Source organism: Natator depressus, chromosome 15, assembly GCF_965152275.1.
Source record: "Natator depressus isolate rNatDep1 chromosome 15, rNatDep2.hap1, whole genome shotgun sequence".
In the NCBI taxonomy this organism is placed as follows: Eukaryota; Metazoa; Chordata; order Testudines; family Cheloniidae; genus Natator; species Natator depressus.
In genome coordinates, this window is record NC_134248.1 from 26180851 (window position 1) to 26200136 (window position 19286).

General features: G+C 44.9%; 2 protein-coding genes across 8 annotated transcripts in view; both read left to right on the forward strand.

The window, feature by feature from the left end:
- The first annotated feature begins 2395 nt into the window (after nt 1-2395).
- Nucleotides 2396-9827, forward strand: PSMD9 (proteasome 26S subunit, non-ATPase 9). 2 transcript variants are annotated; one of them, XM_074973265.1, is made up of 6 exons: nt 2396-2565; nt 2961-3063; nt 5846-6039; nt 7067-7168; nt 8223-8311; nt 9395-9827. In XM_074973265.1, exons 1-6 carry the CDS (start codon nt 2449-2451, stop codon nt 9420-9422), a joined length of 633 nt encoding a protein of 210 aa, XP_074829366.1. In that variant the 5' UTR covers nt 2396-2448; the 3' UTR covers nt 9423-9827. The 2 variants fall into 2 exon arrangements, with proteins under 2 accessions (XP_074829366.1, XP_074829367.1); XM_074973266.1 differs by having other exon boundaries at nt 2964-3063.
- Nucleotides 9828-13366: 3539 nt separating this feature from the next.
- The window catches only part of CFAP251 (cilia and flagella associated protein 251), a 30966-nt gene continuing 25046 nt past the window's right edge, over nt 13367-19286 (forward strand). Inside the window, exons 1-6 of one of the 6 annotated variants that reach the window (XM_074972768.1) lie at nt 13371-13463; nt 13813-13869; nt 15078-15378; nt 16939-17358; nt 17874-18014; nt 18921-19030. In XM_074972768.1, coding sequence (XP_074828869.1) covers nt 15091-15378; nt 16939-17358; nt 17874-18014; nt 18921-19030 — 959 coding nt within the window. In that variant the 5' untranslated portion in view covers nt 13371-13463; nt 13813-13869; nt 15078-15090. Of the gene's footprint in view, nt 13464-13812; nt 13870-15073; nt 15379-16938; nt 17359-17873; nt 18015-18920; nt 19031-19286 lie in introns of all 6 variants that reach the window. The other 5 variants (XM_074972769.1, XM_074972771.1, XM_074972766.1 and 2 more) reach the window with 5 other exon arrangements.

Consider the following 19286-nt stretch of genomic DNA (forward strand, 5'->3'; position numbering starts at 1 on the left):
GAGTCAGATTATCTAAGGAAAGCCTAAAACAAGGAGCCAGATTCTCATAGACTGTGGTGTAAACCTAGAGTGACTCCATACTCTGATTAACACCAGATTTCACTGAGCTTAGTCTGTGGACCACACATCAGGTACCATCTCCTTGAAGGAAGGCTCTGGCAGTACCAGCCTCTACAGATGTTTGCTGCAGAGAGATTATAAAAACAGAAACCTTACTTGAGGGTGGCCGTGGATTGCTCAAGGAATTGGTGGGAAAGGGTGCTTTTCGGCTCTAGATTGCTGTTTCAAATCTAGAATAGAATAGCAGTGATCAAAATTTATTATTTGATGGCTGTGCAATGTACACCAATGGTTTCCACCATTATATCTGATTGACACCAATTAGAGGAAAATCAGGCCCCTCGTGGAACTGGGAAACCCTGTTATAATACGGTTTCTTCTTCCCTGTGTGGACAGAAACAAACCAAGGTGTGACAGGTTGCAGGCAGTCAACTTGGGCCCCAGCAAACATGGGTCCTCTCCTCTGACACAGGAGCTGAGGGGCTGCTTGGGAGACAAGGAGAGAAAGCTTTTGGCAAGGACAGGGCTGAGGTCATAGGACTCAGCTGAACCCCAGCTAAGGAGTTTTATGTTTTCTCGCTTTTGCTTCTTAATTTTGTTTGATTTGTTTGTAAGGGAAAGACACAGCTGACTGTGGCTGAGTTTGTTTTTTCTGCTGAGTCCTTCCACCAGTTCACACTGTTGTCTGCTCAGGGACCAGATTGTCCAAGCCCAACAAGAAGAGCTGTCTCATAGCTGTGCCTGTGTGAGCACTGGAGCTGGTGTCAGGCATGCCCCAAGAAAACATTTTCTTTTTTTCTTCATTCCCCACCCTCCCTCAAACCACACTCACCAGCAACCCAACTGGAGTGGGAGGAGAGACCTATCGGACTATGGCTTAGCCTAGCTGTCTGCCAGAGTTCAAGCACACTTCTTTAGCATGGTGTTTTCTGTCCAGACAAGCAAGAAAAAATTGTCATCTCTGACTGTATTTATTATATTTGGCTGAAATCCCATTTTCCTTTTCAGTTCAAAGTCAAATCAATTCAAGCATTCTCTCCTCCGCCCAACAAGGAAATAATCAAAGCTCCAGTCGTCCTTGTTATGAGATTTCTCGCAAATAAAAAACCTTGACAAAACAAAAACACATGCCCCCAAGAGCCTCCATCATGCCAGAAACTAGAAAGTAGACGTACAGAACAGCCAGGGTCTAAAAGTTTGACAACATGCGGCATAATGGTCACTTTTTCAGCTCTTGCAGGAGCTGATGTTGGGAACCTACAGAAGTGAACAGTGTTTCTCTCATGAAACTGATTAAAAACATGTTTGCCTAAAAGACTGAAAAGATAAGAATCCCTCCACAGCAGTCAGAAGATAAAAAACAAACCCACAAGCACATCCCCCCTGCCGGCCCTCCGTATGGCACTGATTTAAGCCAGCACTGCAGAACTCTTCAGTTCAAAAGCAATCTGCAAACATTCACAGGCAACAAAACTAGGAAAAGCTGATCAGGAAAGGCTTTAAAGCATGTAAACTGCTTCAATGAAACTGGGTATGTGTGCGATCCTGAGAAGGAATTTGCCTCTCCCGTTTGTACCACATGATGATGAGCTACAGTAGCGCATACAGGGCCTGCTGCCCTGAAGTCTGTCTCCATTACGAAATCTCTCTTGCATGGGGGGGAAAGAGCATTCAGCGGCACAATTCAAAGAAGCTGAAACTCGGCAGCATTTTTCCCGCTGATTTTTCTCTCCAGATGTTCGCACAACTGGCATGGAAGGTGCTAGAAGGATATAAAAAGAGGCAGTGACCGGGCGACGCCAGCTCTTTTAAAGCGCTTGCAAGTGACTCCAAAGTTCTTCCGTTTAGAAACCCTCACGAGGAACAGGCTTGTTGGGGTGGCTTGTCCCTTCCCCCCCCCCAGGGTTGGTGCATTTCATACTGTTTCCACAGTATGCATCCGATGAAGTGAACTGTAGCTCACGAAAGCTCATGCTCAAATAAATTGGTTAGTCTCTAAGGTGCCACAAGTCCTCCTTTTCTTTTTGCATTTCAGCAGATACTTTCTGTCTGGGCCTGCCACCCACTCCGCACAGATGCATCTTCTCCGGGCGCAGCACCCTCTGTGCCCTACGGGAGAGGCATCAAAGGTGGGCACGGACCCCCCTGCACAGCGGGAGATGCATCGTCCCTCCCCTGAGCCCCCGCCCCCACCCCCCAGGTGTGTGTCTGGCTCAGGGAGGGCGGGGCCTGCTCCACCCGGCTCCACCCACCCACCCCCGCTCGCCCCGCCCACCGCCCAGGGAGGCGGGGCGGGTCCCTGCGTGGCTCCGCCCCCCTCCCCCGCCCTGCGGCGCGGCGCGTGAGCCTCTCGCGCGCGTGCGCGGGCGGCGTTGCTGGGCTCGGGCGATGGCGGAGGAGGCCGCCGGGCCGGAGGCGCTGAGCGTGCGCGAGGTGCAGGAGCTGGTCCGCAGGAAGGATGAGCTCGAGGCCCAGATCAAAGCCTGCTACGCCGTGCTGGAGGGGGTGAGTGCGCGCGCGCGCGCGGCACCCGGGCCCTGCATCTGCCCCCCTTCCCCCCCCCCCACGGACACGGGGCTCAAACTGCCAGGGCGCGCGGGGCCGGCGGGGGGGGGTCTCTGTGCAAAGCGCCGCTGTGTGTGAGGCGTGTCAGGCGGCGGCGGCGGCGGCGGAGGAGGGAGGGGGGGTCTGCGGTGCCCCGCCACATACGCAGCCGCGGGGCGGGCCTGGGCCAGCCTCGGGCTCTGCAGTTCCCCGCCGCTCTAGTTCAGCCTCGTCGACGAGCTGCGGAGACGCCACAGGTGCCTTTTTTTTCCTTGTTTGTCCTTTAAAAACGGGAGCCCGAGCGGGCTCTTGAGGCGAGCAGCTGGGCGTTCGGTGACCGCATTTCTGCCCCGCAGCAGCAGGGAGTCGGGATGAACGAGCCGCTGGTCGATGCCGAAGGGTACCCGCGTGCCGATGTGGACGTGTACCAAGTCCGTGCGGCCAGGCACAACGTTATCTGTAAGCAGTTCTGCCCTGAAAAGTCGTCTTTCCCGGGGCTGAGCGAAATGAAAGGGACAACGCTTGTCAGAAGTTTGGCTCTTTGTTTTACAAACATCGGGCTTGGTTTTTCCCCTTGGCAAACGTAAAGAAATAAAACTGAGAACTCTGTTAGGCAAAGGGACACTATTGATTGGAAACTCAGCTATTTAAAAGGATGAGTTTCTTTAGTTTCTTAATAACAACTTAATAAAATTCAGAATTGCAACCGTCTTTATAGTAATAACGTCCTACTGCTGTTTAATATTTTCCAGGGCTGTCAAGAGATTAAAAAAAATAATCGTGATTATTTGTGCAAATAAAAAAAATTACTTTGATTAATTTCATTGTTAATAATAATTTATTTAAATATTTTGGATGTTTTCTACATTTTCAAATTTATTTTAATTACAACACAGAACACAAAGTGACAGCGCTCACATTTTTTATTACAAATATTTGTGCTGTAAGAAACAAAAGAAATAGTATTTTTCAATTCACCTCATACAGTTCACCTCATTGCACCTCATACTGTAGTGCAATCTCTTTATCATGAAAGTAGAACTTACAAATGTAGAATTATGTAAAAAACAAACAAACCTGCATTCAAAAATAAAAGTGTAAAATTTTAGAGCCTACAAGTCCATTCAGTCCTACTTCTTGTTCAGCCAGTCGCTCAGACAAACAAATTTGTTTACATTTGCAGGAGATAATGCTGCCTGATTCTTATTTACAATGTCATCTAAAAGTGAGATCAGGTGTTCGTATGGCACTGTTGTAGCCAGTGTGTCAATATATTTACATGCCTGATGCGCTAAAGATTCATATGCCCCTTCATGCTTTGCCCACTATTCCAGAGGACCTGCGTCCATGCTGATGATGGGTTCTGCTCGATCATGATCCAAAGCAGTGTGGACGAACATGTTCATTATCTGAGTCAGATGCCACTGGCAGGAGGTTGATTTTCGTTTTTGGTTGTTTGGGTTCTGTAGTTGCCACATCAGAGTTTTCACATCTTTTAAGACTTCTGAAAGCATGCTCCACATCTCATCCCTCTCAGATTTTGAAAAGCACTTCAGATTCTTAAACTTTGGGTCGAATGCTGTAGCTATCTTTAGAAATCTTACATTGGTACCTTCTTTGCGTTTTGTCAAATCTGCAGTGAAAGTGTTCTTAAAACGAACATGTGCTAGGTCATCATCGGAGACTGCTATAACATGAGATGTATGGAAGAATTCAGGAAAAAGGGAGCAGGAGACATACTATTCTCCCCAAGGAGTTCAATCAAAAATGCATTATTTTTTCAACGAGCATCATCAGTATGGAAGCATGTCCTCTGGAATGGTGGCCGAAGCATGAAGGGCCATACAAATGTTCACCATATCTGGTATGTAAATAACTTGCAATGCTGACTACAAAACTGCCATGCCGAATGCCTGTTCTCTTTCAGGTGACGTAAATAAGAAGCCAGCAGCATTATCTCCCATAAATGTAAACAAACTTGTTTGTCTTAGTGATTGCCTGAACAAGAAGTAGGACTGAGTGGGCTTGTAGGAGCTAAAGTTTTACATTGTTTTGTTTTTGTGTGCAGTTATGTAACCAAAAAAATTCTACATTTGTAAGTTGCAGTTTCACGATAAAGAGATTGCATTACAGTACGTCTATGAGGTGAATTGAAAAATACTATTTCTTTTATCATTTTTACATGCAAATATTTGTAATAAAATAATGTAAGGTGTACACTATTCTGAAATCAATATATTTTTGGATGTTTTTCTACATTTTCAAATATTTAATAAATTTCAGTTGGTATTCTATTGTTTAACAGTGCGATTAATCACGATTAATTTTTTTGAGTTAATTGTGTGAGTTAACTGCGCTTAATCGACAGCCCTAATATTTTCATTTCATTCAGTTTGGAAAATAAAAATAGTGGAGTCAGTTTGAGTTTTGTTTCTAAGCAGCTTTGCCCTCTGGTCAGGTACTACGAAAGTGCCAGGGGACTGGCTCAGTCATAAAATTGAATCTGTTAAAATGCAGTGTGCAGCATTATTAATGCACCTACTAATGATGTAAAACCTTTCTGTGTTCTTTATAAAATAAATAAAACTAGTTGACATTGTTCCTTTTAAATTTAGTGCTTGCCTTGTATTTGTGGACAAATGTATTATAATAGTCATTGTTTAGAAATAAGTGTTGTATTTAGCGTGTGATTTAATGGAAAGGGGATTTGGTTGCTTAGTGTTCTTTATGTGGACATTGATCTCCCTAGTCCATATTCTCTATCTACGGTATGGATTTTTACTGAATTTGTAACATGGCTGTTTCTTCACAACTGTGTATGTGTACTGTGTATCACTGCTGCTCATGAGCAGGGCTGTGAAACAGCTTTCAGTCTGTAACCATGGCACTGTCGGGTGATGACTGTTGTAACTGGTTATCCTTACACAGTGGATCCTGTAGTGTATTTGGGGACATTGACTCACTCCCATAGATTGGTAGTCAGGAGCATGGGTTACTAACATAGATTTAATATGGTTCTCAGGTGGCCACACTGGTCAGGGAAACTGAGCTAGGAACAGCTATGCTAGCTGCACAAGGTTGTTAGCACAGTTTCATTCACAGTGTAGGCCTAAGAGGAACAAAATACTTTTAATTGAAAGCTAAGAATCTCAGCCAGAGAGAGATGCATCTGTTAGGTAAGGACTTTAAATGAAAATGTGATTGTTCCTGTCTTCTCTGCACTAATGTCTCTCACCTTTAGGTTTGCAGAATGATCACAAGGCCCTAATGCTGCAAGTGGAAAAAGCTCTCCACCAGCTGCATGCCCGAGAGAAGGAAAAGCAGGCAAAGGATGAGGCAGAAGCTCAAGCTGAGGCAATGAATCAGAACCCGAGTCTGCCACAGCCCTTCGCAAGAGTGAATGCCGTCACACCAGGCTCTCCTGCTAGCATCTCGGCAAGTTCAGTCATTTTGCTTCCAATGGCACAATCTCTGCCAGTTGGGCCCCAGATATGGCAGGTGGCCCTCCCCACTCACCTGCAATCAGGAGCAGGGTTTGAGCTCCTGTTGTTAAACCAGATTCTTGCCAGGTGCTTGTAACTTTCCTGGTGGACGTAATTATAGTCATTAGCCTGGACAGTGTAAAATATGCATTGCTGTAACCTGTAGAGCCATGGCCATGTTAGAACACCTAGCTAGTGGGTCGCGCATGGGGGTGGGAATCAGAACTCGTTTTTTCCCCAGCTCTCCAATTGACACACTGTATGACTTGGGTAAGGCCATGTCACCACTATGTGCTTGGTTTCCCCATCTCTGTAGAAGGAATAATAAATACTACTTCCATATTTCCCTGGGGGGTTGTGAGGCTTAATCTACTAAATTTTGAGAAGCACTTTGAGATTCTTAAATGGAGGCATAACCTAGATGAGGGGTGGGGAACCTTTTTGCTATCACGGGCCATTGACCCACAGAAGTTAAAAGGCAGGCTCTGATCAAAAGCCCCCAGCCCTGCCCCTTCTGCCCCCATGCCAGAGCCCCAAGGCCCTGCGCCCCCCTCCCCCCCTGCCACTGCGGCCCCTAGCCCTGCCCCAGGCTGGGCCCCCAGTCCCAGAGGAGCGCCGGGAAGGCAGGCGGCCCCTGGAGCGCTAGCTGGAGCACAGGGGGTCTGGAGGAGCCGCACACTGCACAGCAGTAAACAGGAGCAGGTGGAGCTGGGCAGGGTGGAGTGTGGGCAGGTCAATGTCTGGCTGTTTGGGGAGGCACAGCCCTCCCCAGCCTATGGGACGCCCCGCCCATGCGTGGGCCAGATGAAATTAAGCAATGGGCCAAATGCGGCCCAGAGGCTGTAGGTTCCCCACCCCGTTCTAGATGAATGTTCATCAGGTGTGTTAAGGTCCTTGGATGAAGGATGTTATATAAACACAAAGTGTTGTGTATCTTTGAGGGCAAATGATGCTTAGTTTCCTGTCGCTTCTTTGTAAAGGGATTACAGGTTGATGATGAGATCATTGAGTTTGGCTCTGTCGACACACACAACTTCCAGACACTGCAGAATATTGCCACCGTGGTGCAGCACAGCGAAGGGGTGAGCAGGTTACCAGCTTCGGCTGAGTTCTATTTGCAGTCTTTGAACAGAAGGTTAGATATTTTTTCTTTTGTGATAGTTGGAAGACACCAGTAGTCTCAGGTTGCCACTCTGGAAACCAAACATCAGGCTCATCCTGCTGCTGCTTTTGATGTGAATGTTGACCCCATAGCCATACTGCTCAACACTATTCCTGAGACCAGCTGGGTCCAATGGAGAACAGTTGAGATCTTTCCTGGGCTGAGAGATTTGGGAGGGTGTGTAAGCATCATGCTTTGTCTCTACTGAGAGTGCCTGCTGCTGGCTGATCAAGGAGTAATGGTGATAAGCTTTAGAGAGAGCGGCTTTTGACTCTCCTTGGAAGGAAGAAGAGTTACTCTGCGACCTGGCCTTGAAATTCAATGTTGATAAAAGCGAAGTAATGCACATTGGAAAGCATAATGCCAACTATACATACAAAATGATGGGGTCTAAGTTAGCTGTTACCATTCAAGGAAGAGATCTTGGAGTCGTGGATAGTTCTTTGAAAACATCCACTCAGTGTGCAGCAGCAGTCAAAAAAGCTATCAGAGGGGTAGGAACCATTAGGAAAGGGATACATAATAAGACAGAAAATGTCATAAGGCCACTATGTAAACCCATGGTACATCCATGCCTTGAATACTGCGTGACGTTCTGGGCAGCCCATCTAGTAAAATATCAGAATTGGAAAAAGTACAGAGAAGGGCAACAAAAATTAAGGTTATGGAACAGCTTCCAAAAGAGGGAGTTTAAAAAGATGGTCAGGGATGCAACTCAGCGCTCTGGGTGTTCCTAAACCTCTGAGTACTAAATGCTGGGATTGTGACGGGGTGGATCACTCTATAAATAGTCCTGTTCTTTTCACTCTCTCTGAAGCATTTGGCACTGTCCATTGTTAGAAGACAGGATACTGGGCTAAGATGGACCATTGGTCTGATCCAGTATGGCCGTTCTTATGTTCTTAGGGGGACAGGGAAATGAGAGCAGGGCCAACTTGACAGGAGAAGGTGCTGTTTATTTTCTTGCATTTCAGAAACCTCTGAGTGTGACCGTGATCCGTGGCGGCAAGAAATTACACCTCGGGCTCACACCAAAGCAGTGGGCTGGGAAAGGACTGCTGGGGTAGGCATGCCGTTTTCTTCCATAGCTTCTGAGTTCAGGTTGGCAAAGTGCATGAATAGGCATGTCATTAACCAGTCTTAAACTGGAAAATGCCTTTGCTAAGCAGAACGGAGCCTGAGCCTTCTGCCCTCCCCTGGGAATTTACCTGAGGCAGAATCCAACCTAGCTTTCTTCAGCACCAAAGTCTTTGAGTGCCACCTTGCTCATTATCAAGTGGGTACTCCTGACCTGCCTAGGAAGGTGGGGGGGAACTGCTGGTGCTATACAAATTGCAGTTGGACCCTGTTGTGCCCCACCTGCTTTATAATATGGTTTGGTTTTCCTGCGTAGACTGGCCCAAACCATGTTGTTATAACCTTGTTACAGCCCTGGAGTATAATTTCTTCACTGCAGGAACTGATGTCGATCAGTATTACTTGTACCATGTGTGTGTCTGTGGGAAATAGGGCCCCATATGTTTTCAGGATGTAGTTTGGATCCTCTAACACTGTTATACCTGGTTTTTCAGTCTACCCCGGGGTAAACAGTCTTTGACTGGGGCACAGCTGTGTTGTAGGTGAGGCTCACAAAACTGTTGGAATTATAGTGTAGACAGGATCTTTCCTCTGCAGATTCAGCTGGGTGCAATATTCTCCTCCACGTAATGGAGTGGATAGGACTTTCACACAGAATCAGAACCATGGATTCTGCATTAAGGACAGGACTAATTTGTCATGTGGTGTTGGGCATGGTTCACTCTGCTTTGATCACCCCTCTCAAATTTGATGATCACTTTTAGAACCTTCAGTGAAAGACGTTATCTAAAGTCAGTTGTTAAAGATTTAGCTGCAGCAGTGTGGGGAGGTGCATCATATCAAGAGATCAAGTTGGGAATGGGGAAGGCTTAGCCTCGCAGCCCATGGGGAGGCTAAAGAGGTGAGTGGGGCTCTGGTTAACTGGAGGGGAAGGGTCTGGCTATGGAGCTCTTTACGTAGTAAGCTCAAAGATTACAAAGGAGCCAGAAAAAAATAAATCTTTTTCCCCTATTTCCTTACTCCGGATTGAATGCAGAAGACCTAATTTTATTCCTTTACATTTTTTCAGCTGCAATATTCTCCCCTTGCAAAGATGACTGGCTTGGAAGACAATAAGATCAAAGTTTGTGCTTTTTGAACTCCAGCCTGGTTTGAAAAGTTCCCTTTGCAACCTACATCTACTTGCTGAAGCTGGAGTGTTTATGATGGGTTCCGAGGCTCTGACCTCCAGCCTGCTGGATATACTACACCTGAATTGCTTTCAACAGACTTGCACCTGGTCATGATCAGTAATTTTACTGATTCATAGAGAATAGATTGTAGAGTCATAGGACCTGATTCTGACTTCACTTGCACTGATGTAAATCAGGAGTGAGATCAAAGTGAGGTTCATGCTTTTTCTTTAGTTAGAATCCTTGCCAAATTATTCTGTAACATTTAGTGAATGTTTTTTTCTGTTTGTTCATGGGAAGTAACATTTACCAATAAAGAGTTACGCTGGGTTTTTTTGTTTTTGTTTGTTGGTGATAATTTACATTCATTTTTAATCTAAAGTCCTTCCTGAACAGGTGAGCTTTTTATATTTCTCATAGCTTGGACTATAATATAGTTCTAATTTGGTGTGTATTGAGTTCCTTGTTCATTTTATTTTCTGTGCTGTAGTTTTTGGGTTGCATACACTGCAAGAGGACTCTTATTGGCTTGGTTTGTTTTTAAACCAGTTTCTATTGGAATTCTTAAAAAAAAAAAAAAAGACGTATACCTGATTTTAGTGTAGCTGTCATAATTTTTGGAAAAGGTTATTTTTACAAAATCTCAATTTTAAACAAACTTGGACCTGACAGAAGCAGATCAACACTGATATCTAGAGATCAGATGGTCACACTTCTTAATATTGAGGTTTCAAAGGCTATAATGGATTAATAAATTATACATCTTATAAGTATATTACAGACATGGATAGTATATTATGTATGGTTATAAGCACTGGTGTAGAAGGTATTATAAATGGTTTTAAGCCATGGCTATAAGCAGCCTATTGATCTGTTAGACTCCATACCAATTAATTATTAAAACACCTATTAATTAATTAATCCTTCATATGTGGTAGGCTCATTTGCTTTTCAGCTACAGTAACTCTTCACTTAAGTTGTAGTTATGTTCCTGAAAAATGCGACTTTAAGTGAAATGATGCTAAGTGAATCCAGTTTCCCTATAAGAATGAATGTAAATGGGGGGGGTTAGGTTCCAGGGATTTTTTTTTTGCCGTACAGTACAGTACTATAGTTGGGAGATGCCCCCACCTTACCCCACACAGGCACAGTCCACTGGCACTGGAGACAATGAGGCAGGCAAGGAGGCTGAAGGTGCTGTAGGCTGGGAGAAGCACGTTGCACAGCAGCAGCGGCAGCTTCCCCTACTCTGCAAGCACCAGGGGTGGGGGGCTCAACCCTCGGCCTGCCCACTCCACCCCTTCCCCCAAGCCTCCCCTCCTACCCCTTTACTCCACATGAGGTGTCCTCGCTTCTCCCTCCTCCCCACGGCAATCAGCTGGCTTGTGGTGTTCTGGAGGGAGGACACAGCACGCAGGCTCCCCCTGCCTCCCAAACACCGCAAGCCAGCTGATTGCTGTGGGCAGGAGGTGGGGGAAGGCGCTGATCCGTGGGGTCTGCCGGTGGGGGGGAGGCGCTGTGGGGGAGGCGTAGGGGAGCTGAGGAGGTAGGGAGGAGGCGTAGGGAGGTGTAGTGGGGCTGCCCGCTGTGGACAAAGCAGGCAGCCAAATGATGTTATAGCGAAGCATTGCACAACCTTAAATGGAGCATGTTCTGTAATTGAGCAGAGACGTAAGATCGAAACAACTTTAAGTGAGGAGTTACTGTATATTCTTCCTGCTTGCTGGTGTTTACGGATATGTTCAGTCAGAGGTATTGATACATGCCAGCTAGTGTAATCAACAAAGCCTGTGTTATCCTCCTTGCAAAATCAGATATAGTGTGCAGGTGGAGAGGCCTAAACTCCCTGCTTAGACCACAAACGAGGGTCCAGCGAGGGGGAACTGAACAGAAGGACCATATACCAGTGTAAATGGGAATTAGTGTTTTTGTACTAGTGTAAGTGAGAGTGGAATTTGGCCCTTCTGCCTAATGATATCAAGGTAGGAAATGATGGAATGAATGTTGCTGGGAGTATATAACAATCTATAATCACCAGGTTTTGAACTAACTTATTGTTGATTATAACTTCAAGCTGCCACTATAGTGCAAAATAATGCTTTCTGAAACAAGAGAAAATGGGCTTTAATAAATACTAAACTAAGTGAATTTTAATAAATACCAAAACTAAATGACCACTAGAAATATAAAACGGGTTTCATCTCCTTACTCCCATGGTGTATAGGTGCTATAAACTGCTTATAAGGTGCAGGGGTGGAGTCACTGCATTGGCTTTCCATAAGTGGACTTATGCTAGCCCTTGTGGAAGCCCCAGGCCAGTAGGTATGAGAGAGAAGCTAGGGACTAGAGTGGGGGTGGCAGGGGTGGGAAGAGGCAGGACTGACCACACTACTACAGTCATACTTGTTCTGCAAGCCAGAGGCTGTCCGAGGGAATCTAGAGAAGGCCATTAGCTAACCTAATTATGCCGGAGGCTATTTTTGCTCCTGGAACAGACCAGAAGCAGGAGTGGGAAAAGGTGGCTTAAAGCCACCTTTAATTCCTTTCCCATTGAATGCGTCTCGGGGGAGCGCAGCACAGCACAGAATCTCAGCCTTAACTTTTCTATAGAGCCTAAAACTGGCTTCACTTTGAATTTTAGCCAAGGTCCCAGCCCTGCAAATGTCCAGGTGTGTAAAATTAAAGGCAGCAGTTCCTGTTTGTATTTGCTTTCATCAGTCATTTTATCTCTTATCTCAACTCCTTAAAGTGTGCCCCGTTCCATTTGATATATACACACACACCCAAGAGTTGTTTATACTTTTTGCTTCATGGGTCTAATACAGTAGTAGCTTCGCACCTCACACAGTCAAGCTGCCTCTTGAGCTTAAAAAAAACCCTAATGTTTCAAAGGATAACAAAATTGACTTTCAGGACTATCATGCTGCGTATCGTGCATGAGGAAAAGAACTTAGATTTAGAAATTGTTATTTCTACGTAGTCAAGAGAGTTTAAACTTCATTATCTTTTAAGGGAAGATAATATTCTAAACTTTATATTTGCAAATGTGTTTTAAAGGAAGCATTACCCTGGACAACCCCTTTAGTGGATTGTTTATACAAGTGCTGTCTAACCTGAGGACCAGATGCCTTATTTCAGATAGGTAAAGCAGTCAAAGTCAATACTTTGGGGCAGATTCTCTAGCTTGCTCTGCTCCATTTGCCCCACTCAGGAGGTACAAAGAGCAGTGTTAGTGGTTGGAAGATGTGGGAGAAGAGAGAAGGGGGAATGAGGGAAGATGATGTAGTAGTGCCAGTTCCTGCTATTTTATCATAGGTCTCAGGGTGTTTGGAGTTTTTCTTGAAGCCACAGCTCTTGGAGTCGTGTGATTACAGGAGATTCTGAAAGGCAGTGATCTGGCACAGAAAACTTGACATAATGACTTAATTATATGGGGCCTTGTGGTACTCATGTGCCATGCACTCAGCTCAGGCTACCATCCCTCATGATGCTTCTGCTACAAGGTGAGGCCACCTGTCCCAGGGGAGTCGGGCTCTTCTTTAGAGGCTGGGTTCATGTTGTACAGGGACTCACAACAGTGGTACCTCTTGCAGGTGTGAATGGGATCTGGGTGTGGGCAGAGGAGGGTGAAGGGATGAGCAGCTGCTTGGGTCCTGTTAGCCAGTGTCCTGCAGGGGGGAGTGGAGACGGCCTGTGTACCATGAACTCAGGAGCAGCCAGTGGGAGAAAGGAAGTACCTCCTATCCTCCACCCCCTGAGGAATACCCGCCAGCCTGGTGGTGCCTTAGTGCTCACCACTTCTCCCCTTCTCTCACCCCTACACAGCAAGCTCCTCTGCAACTGATCTTTCCAGCCTGTCTCTCACTGCCTGCAGCACCAGCAGCAGTTACTATGGGAACAGGCTTCAGATACAAACAGAACAGGGGAGCTCCAGGCTGCTGAGCTGGGGCTGAGGCTGCTGCAGAGGTGAGGCTGAGAGGGGGTCTGATGGGGGGGGTCCCATTGAGAGTGATTTGGGGCAAGGCCTGAGGAAAGGGGGGTTGCGGGTAAGTGTCTGAGGGAGCAAGGTTTGGGGGAGCCTGGCCAAGGGAATGGAAAGGTTTTGGAGAGTCAGAGGAGGTTAGAGGGGTGTGAAGGATGAGCAGCAGTCCCAGGGGGAGATGGGGGGGGGTCTGGATAAGGCAGCAGGAACAGGTGGGAGCTAAATCATTAATATCCTGCTGAGTAATGACCCTCACTGGAGATAAATGTGTTTTGACGGGTGCAAAAATGTGTGGTGAGCTGGAGAAAGAAAGAAAACTGTCTGTGCCCTCAGATACGAACCAGAGATGGAGCCGAGCTAAAGTACGCAGCGTGCATCCTCGGGGCATGGGTAGGTGCCCAAACTCGGTGTATGTACAATATGGTGTTTGAACTGAAGGAGGGTGGCAGGGGAATGGGGGGATTCCCTCCCTCTGGTGGGATTAATGTCCTGCTGTGGACAGGATTAACTGATGGCTGTCAATCCTTCACACAGCAACAGCATTGTCTGTAGAGCAAATATTTTGTCCATCAGACTATACTAAATGATGTGTATTTTTCAAAAACATTTCCCAAGGGAGGAGATCCCCAACCCTTTGCATGCCAGTCTCTAATGGGAGAGTTTTATCTAGGGAATGGTCCAAAACCAGACCTCATTTTTTCATTTTGAGGTGAACCATAGGGCTCCGATTTGAAGGCTTGCATATAAACTTGTCCCTAAGGGTTGGGGTCCAGGTGGTATGTACAAGCATAAGGGATCTGTTTTCTGGTTCTAGTGTGGATGCAGCCAAAAGCTCATGAGAATAGCCATCTTCAAAAGCTCTTTGCTAGCAAGATTTCTGTGCTTTTGAATTGAACCTCAGCCCTTGTTTGACCGTGAATCCAGACCCCAAAGTCAGCCTAAAACTAATCTGGGTCTGAACAAAGTGCCAGTCTCTAGCTTTATCCCCCTTTCTCTGAATTATTATTATGCATAGACACTGTGACAGAGGTATAAGTCTAAGAGGGAACATCTCTGCCACAAGGAACTACAGGTGCTTTAGGTACATGCATGACCGGACAGAGGACATATTAATGGTACTTCGAGATGGAATAAATGATTGTTTACATGCTATAGAACCATCTCTGGGATTCTAAATGTTTATGTGACTGACCTGGAAATCTAACCTGGTGTTTCTGTATCCATTTTTGTCTTCCACTTTAAAGGAATTTTAGCGCTCGTAGAAATGAGAGGGGTTGAATGGTTCTGGCTAGGATGCCAGGAGTAATGTAGGGTAGGCCCCTATCTTCCTACACACAGTTCTGCCACCCTTCCTGGGCACTTATGGCAAACTTTAAGGGAATTTTAATACTTTGGACCAATTCTACATCACCAGCTCCTTTCGCTTGGGCATGTTGCACAAGATCAAAGGTACTATTGGTTTCCCATCTGATATACCTCTAGTTAGGAGACTATACCATCACCCTTTCAGGGGAATGGACTCTGATCTAAAGGGCTTTTGTGGTAAATGCCAGGGATAGCAGGGAAGAAAATCTAATCATGTGTATTTTGGAAGGAAGCTTGTAGGAGAAGATGGTTGATGATTCTAATGAAACCCCACTGGATCAACCAGCAGGAGGAAGTATAGAAGGAAATGAAACTTCAGAAGAAACTCCACAGGATGAACAAGGGGCTCAGGAGACTGAATTACCCAAACAGGTCACCGAAATGCCAGCAGATATGCTAGTGGGTGATGTAGAATCCATGGACATTATGGAAATGAAGACCCAGCCCCCACCAACCACAGCGGACAATTTCTCTGTGGATGCTGCCACCCCTGAGACAGAAGAGAATGAACTGAGCATCACAACAAATCCACATGTGAGTATGGATATCATATAACAGACTTCCTATTGCCGGCTCCCCAGCTTGGATCCCTATGATGTCACAAGAAGGGTGTATTCCATTCAGTGCACCTTTTTATTTGAGATATTTTCTATGGTGTCTTTCATGCTCACTGAATCACACTGCCCTTGTATGGAGTTAATTAAAGCATCAGGAGGGTCAGATTCTACTCTCTTCCATCCATACAATTCCACAGAGTCTGGCTCACAGAGTTCAATGAAAAATAACAGAAAAGGGAGACATTATTGTTTCAGGTAGCAAATTCTATAGCTCAGATGAAATTCTATAGCTAAGAAGGAGTTTCCATTCAGTCCCCATTTACAATCACTCATAATGTTCTTAAACAAATCCCTTTTCAGGCCAAAGCTTCCTCTGCTTCATATCAGTCCAGTCATGAATATGCTTTGAAAATTTGAGCCATATTTTAATTATGAGTAAGGGAAACCTAGATTATCCATATGCTTCCATGAACTTTTGACACTCATGGAGCTCAAAAACAACAGAGGCTAGAAACTCCAAACTAGGCTTGTTTCTGTGACAAGGTCCTGCACAAGAAGCTCCTAAAGAAGTTGTTGTTGGGTTAGAGGCAAAGTATTGTCACAGACCAAAAACTGTAGGAGACAGAAAACAAAGGTTAGAATTAAATGGTCAATATTCATCATGGCAACAAGTTAATGGTGGGGTCCCTCAAGGGTCGGTACTAGATCCAGGTCTATTTAATATGTTTCTTAACGATCTAGAAGGAGGGTGAGTAGTGAGGTAGCAAAATTTCTATTCTTGTTTTCCCTGTTAAATAATGCATATGTGACTATATTCGATTTCCTGTTGTTAAATGTGTAGCATGCCGTGCAGAGGATGTGCAAAGTAGCCAAGTTAAAATTCCTGGCAAATCCTTAACCTTTGCATTTCCTGATTTTTTATTTTATTTCATTTTATTTGCCAACCTTAGCATGGATTTGATATCTGTTCCCTGCAAAGCACCGGGGCCACCTATGACACTGTGAACATGATCAGTAATGTTTTTGCATGTAACATAAAATGTCTGGGGCAGCGAGCAAAATGTGTGTTCATCTGAGCTTTACAATGATATGGAGAGTTGTTCAGGAATTCAGAAAGCTAGTCTAGGTTACTGGCGCTGCAGAGGAGAAGTCTCTTGCATTAACAGCAGTGAGATTAAATGAAGGGACCCAGAGGAGGCCAGGACTGCATGAACAGAAGGACCATAGAGTGGAGAGGAGAGACATTTTCTATCAGGTTATCTGGAGCAAATCCAAGGAGAGTTTAAAAACACACAGAGGAATTTATTGATGCCACAGCCCTAAAATGGGTTCTTATTTTATGGTGTGACTGGAATCCAAGATAGAATCGATCATGTTTTAATAACCAATAGGATTGAAGCATGTAGCTGAATGTCAATCCACTTCATGACAGTTGGATGAGTTACAGAGGTGGCAAGGGAGACAATGCAGCACGGAAGAGATTAAATACATTTTTCATTCTGCAAAGTGTACATCGAAGCCTTTATTTGTTTTTAAGGAATCGGGGGCTGATGTCACTGAAGGTCCATCAGAGGAAAGAGAAGAAAATGCAGTAATAACAGGAACATTAGAAGATATTGGAGAAGATGAACAGCAGGTACCCACAGAGCCGCAATGGGAGAGCAAGGCTCCTACTAGACTACCAAGCTCCACCAAGGTGGAGCAGGACATGCAGCAAATAGGCCAAAAGGCACAAGAGAGTGACCGGAAAAATCTGAGGGACAAAGACAGAGAGAGTTTAGCAGATCAGGAAAGCCAGAACATACAAGCAGGTGCTGAAATGAGCCAAGAAGAGACAGGATCCCTAGAAGCACCAATTACTGCCAGCTCAGCATCAGCCAAGGAGGAGTCACTAGTGTCCTCTGCCACCCCAGGCTTGTTGTTTGAAGAGGATGAGCACATCAAAACACATCCAATTGTGAGTATTTTACAGAGAACAAAGCAGGGCCTAGGGAATGTGAAATTTCATGTTAGTGAAAAAGACCAGCTCATCACGGATGAAGTAATCTTTTAGCTTCAGGAGAGACATAGTTTAGATCTTAAAGTTTATTTTTCTACTAAAAATAATGATGCATTTGTAGGTTGAAATTAGTGTCAAAGGTTATTCTGATGGCCTTTTGCTCTGTCACATCTAACCGGCATCAGCTGCATTTTCAGTCTTCTGCCAATCAAAACAGCTTTAATGGGTCATTGGGCAACATAGGAACTTATTATGAGAAGGGTTTTGCTCCAGTGTTCTTGGCCAGGTGTGGTGTTGTGTGTTTCTGTCCTTCTCCCTAAGGGTGGCAGGATATCAGTGGTGCCTGAGGGGATTGTAACTGAAACATATTGGGCTCCTTTAGGATCACAGATGCTATCTAAAAGTAAGAGAGATTATGTTTTATGATAATTCTGTCACTGCTTGGCATAAAGAAGTAACTATGTTCCTTACAGAGTTTGTCTTGGGCATTTGGTTACAATAGCCACCTCCCTGTTTACAGCCTGCTTGATGAAGAGCACAGGGTGATTCTATATGTTTCCTCTCACACTGTTGTGATCCACGACATACTCAGAAACAGGCAATATCATCTACAGGTACAGAAACCCATTCCCAGAGAACACTCTTCCCACAGGTACTGAACCCCATTGCTAGAGAACCCTACCCTACTGGCCCAGAACCCCACTGCCTTATCCGCAGGTACAGAACCCTGTTCTTCCAGGTGTAGAACCCCTCCCACAGCAAGGGAAGTGGAAGACTCCCATACTGGGATCTAAAAAACATTCTGATGACCTTTTTGTCTGTCACATCTACCCAGCATCAGCTGCATTTTCACTGTTCTGCCAGTCAAGAGACCTTTAATGAGTCTCTGTTTATCTTCAGCTGACTTGGCTCCTTACTGTAACTTGGTGTTATAGAGCTCTTCAGACATTTCTGATATAATGATACTGTACTTAACAGGGAAATATTTATAAATGGTGTATATGGCTGCAGAGTGCTCTGCACATTCTTGGGCTTGGTATAAGTAATAAATAATCCTATAATACACCTTATATTTATAAGCAGGTACCTTATATTTGAACTATGAATTGTATCTGCACTGAGCTATAGCCTGGACAAAGATTTGTATTATTCTGTTATGAATTATAAAACATGTATATAGCACGGTACATTTACTCTCCACTTTATACTTACAGAGAAATCATGTTCTGTTTCCTTCCCTAGACAGCTTACAGTGTAAATATGGCAAGACAAGACACAGGGCAACAAGTTCAGAGAGAGGGATTGAGGGGATTTATAGATGGGGTAAAGAAGGAAGTACTCCTGGATAAAGTGGGTTTGAAAGGGGAGAGAGAGGAGGACCTTGACAGATATGGACATGGAGGCTGTCACAGGTGCAATGTACAGTATGTGCAGTTTAATTAGGCCTTTGCTAAATGATGGCTTTAAATAAATGTTGTTCCTAGATCTTTCAAGGCACATTTCTTATTTTGACTCTCCAGGGTCACTCTAATTCTATTTCTTGTCTGTGTGTAAGTGAAGACAGGCGATGGATTGCAACAGCTGACCAGGGACCTGATAATCTAATCATTGTGTGGGATGCCTTCTCAGGGTAAGTTCCTAGGTATTTAGAAAGCCCCTGTTTGGGAACCTTCTTTCTTTCTTTCCTGTAGCAAATGCTCCAGATTGCTCAGGAGATGCTACTTTCTCAGCATTCTGGGTAATCACCAAGTAACCTTCTCATGGCAGTGTTAGCAAAAACCAAAACTTAGACTCACAAAGCAAGACATAGGAAAACTTCTTGAGCCAATATAATAATTATTAAGCGATTTTAGCTTTTAGTTTAGACTAAAATAATTACATAGTCC

What these genes read in the sequence shown, in the direction of transcription:
- PSMD9 (XM_074973265.1), top strand. Translation starts at nt 2,449, where the DNA reads ATGGCGGAGGAGGCCGCCGGGCCGGAGGCGCTGAGCGTGCGCGAGGTG. An exon ending in GCTACGCCGTGCTGGAGGGG is followed by an intron (nt 2,566 to 2,960) that starts GTGAGTGCGCGC and finishes TCTGCCCCGCAG; the next exon opens with CAGCAGGGAGTCGGGATGAA. An exon ending in TGGTGCAGCACAGCGAAGGG is followed by an intron (nt 7,169 to 8,222) that starts GTGAGCAGGTTA and finishes CTTGCATTTCAG; the next exon opens with AAACCTCTGAGTGTGACCGT.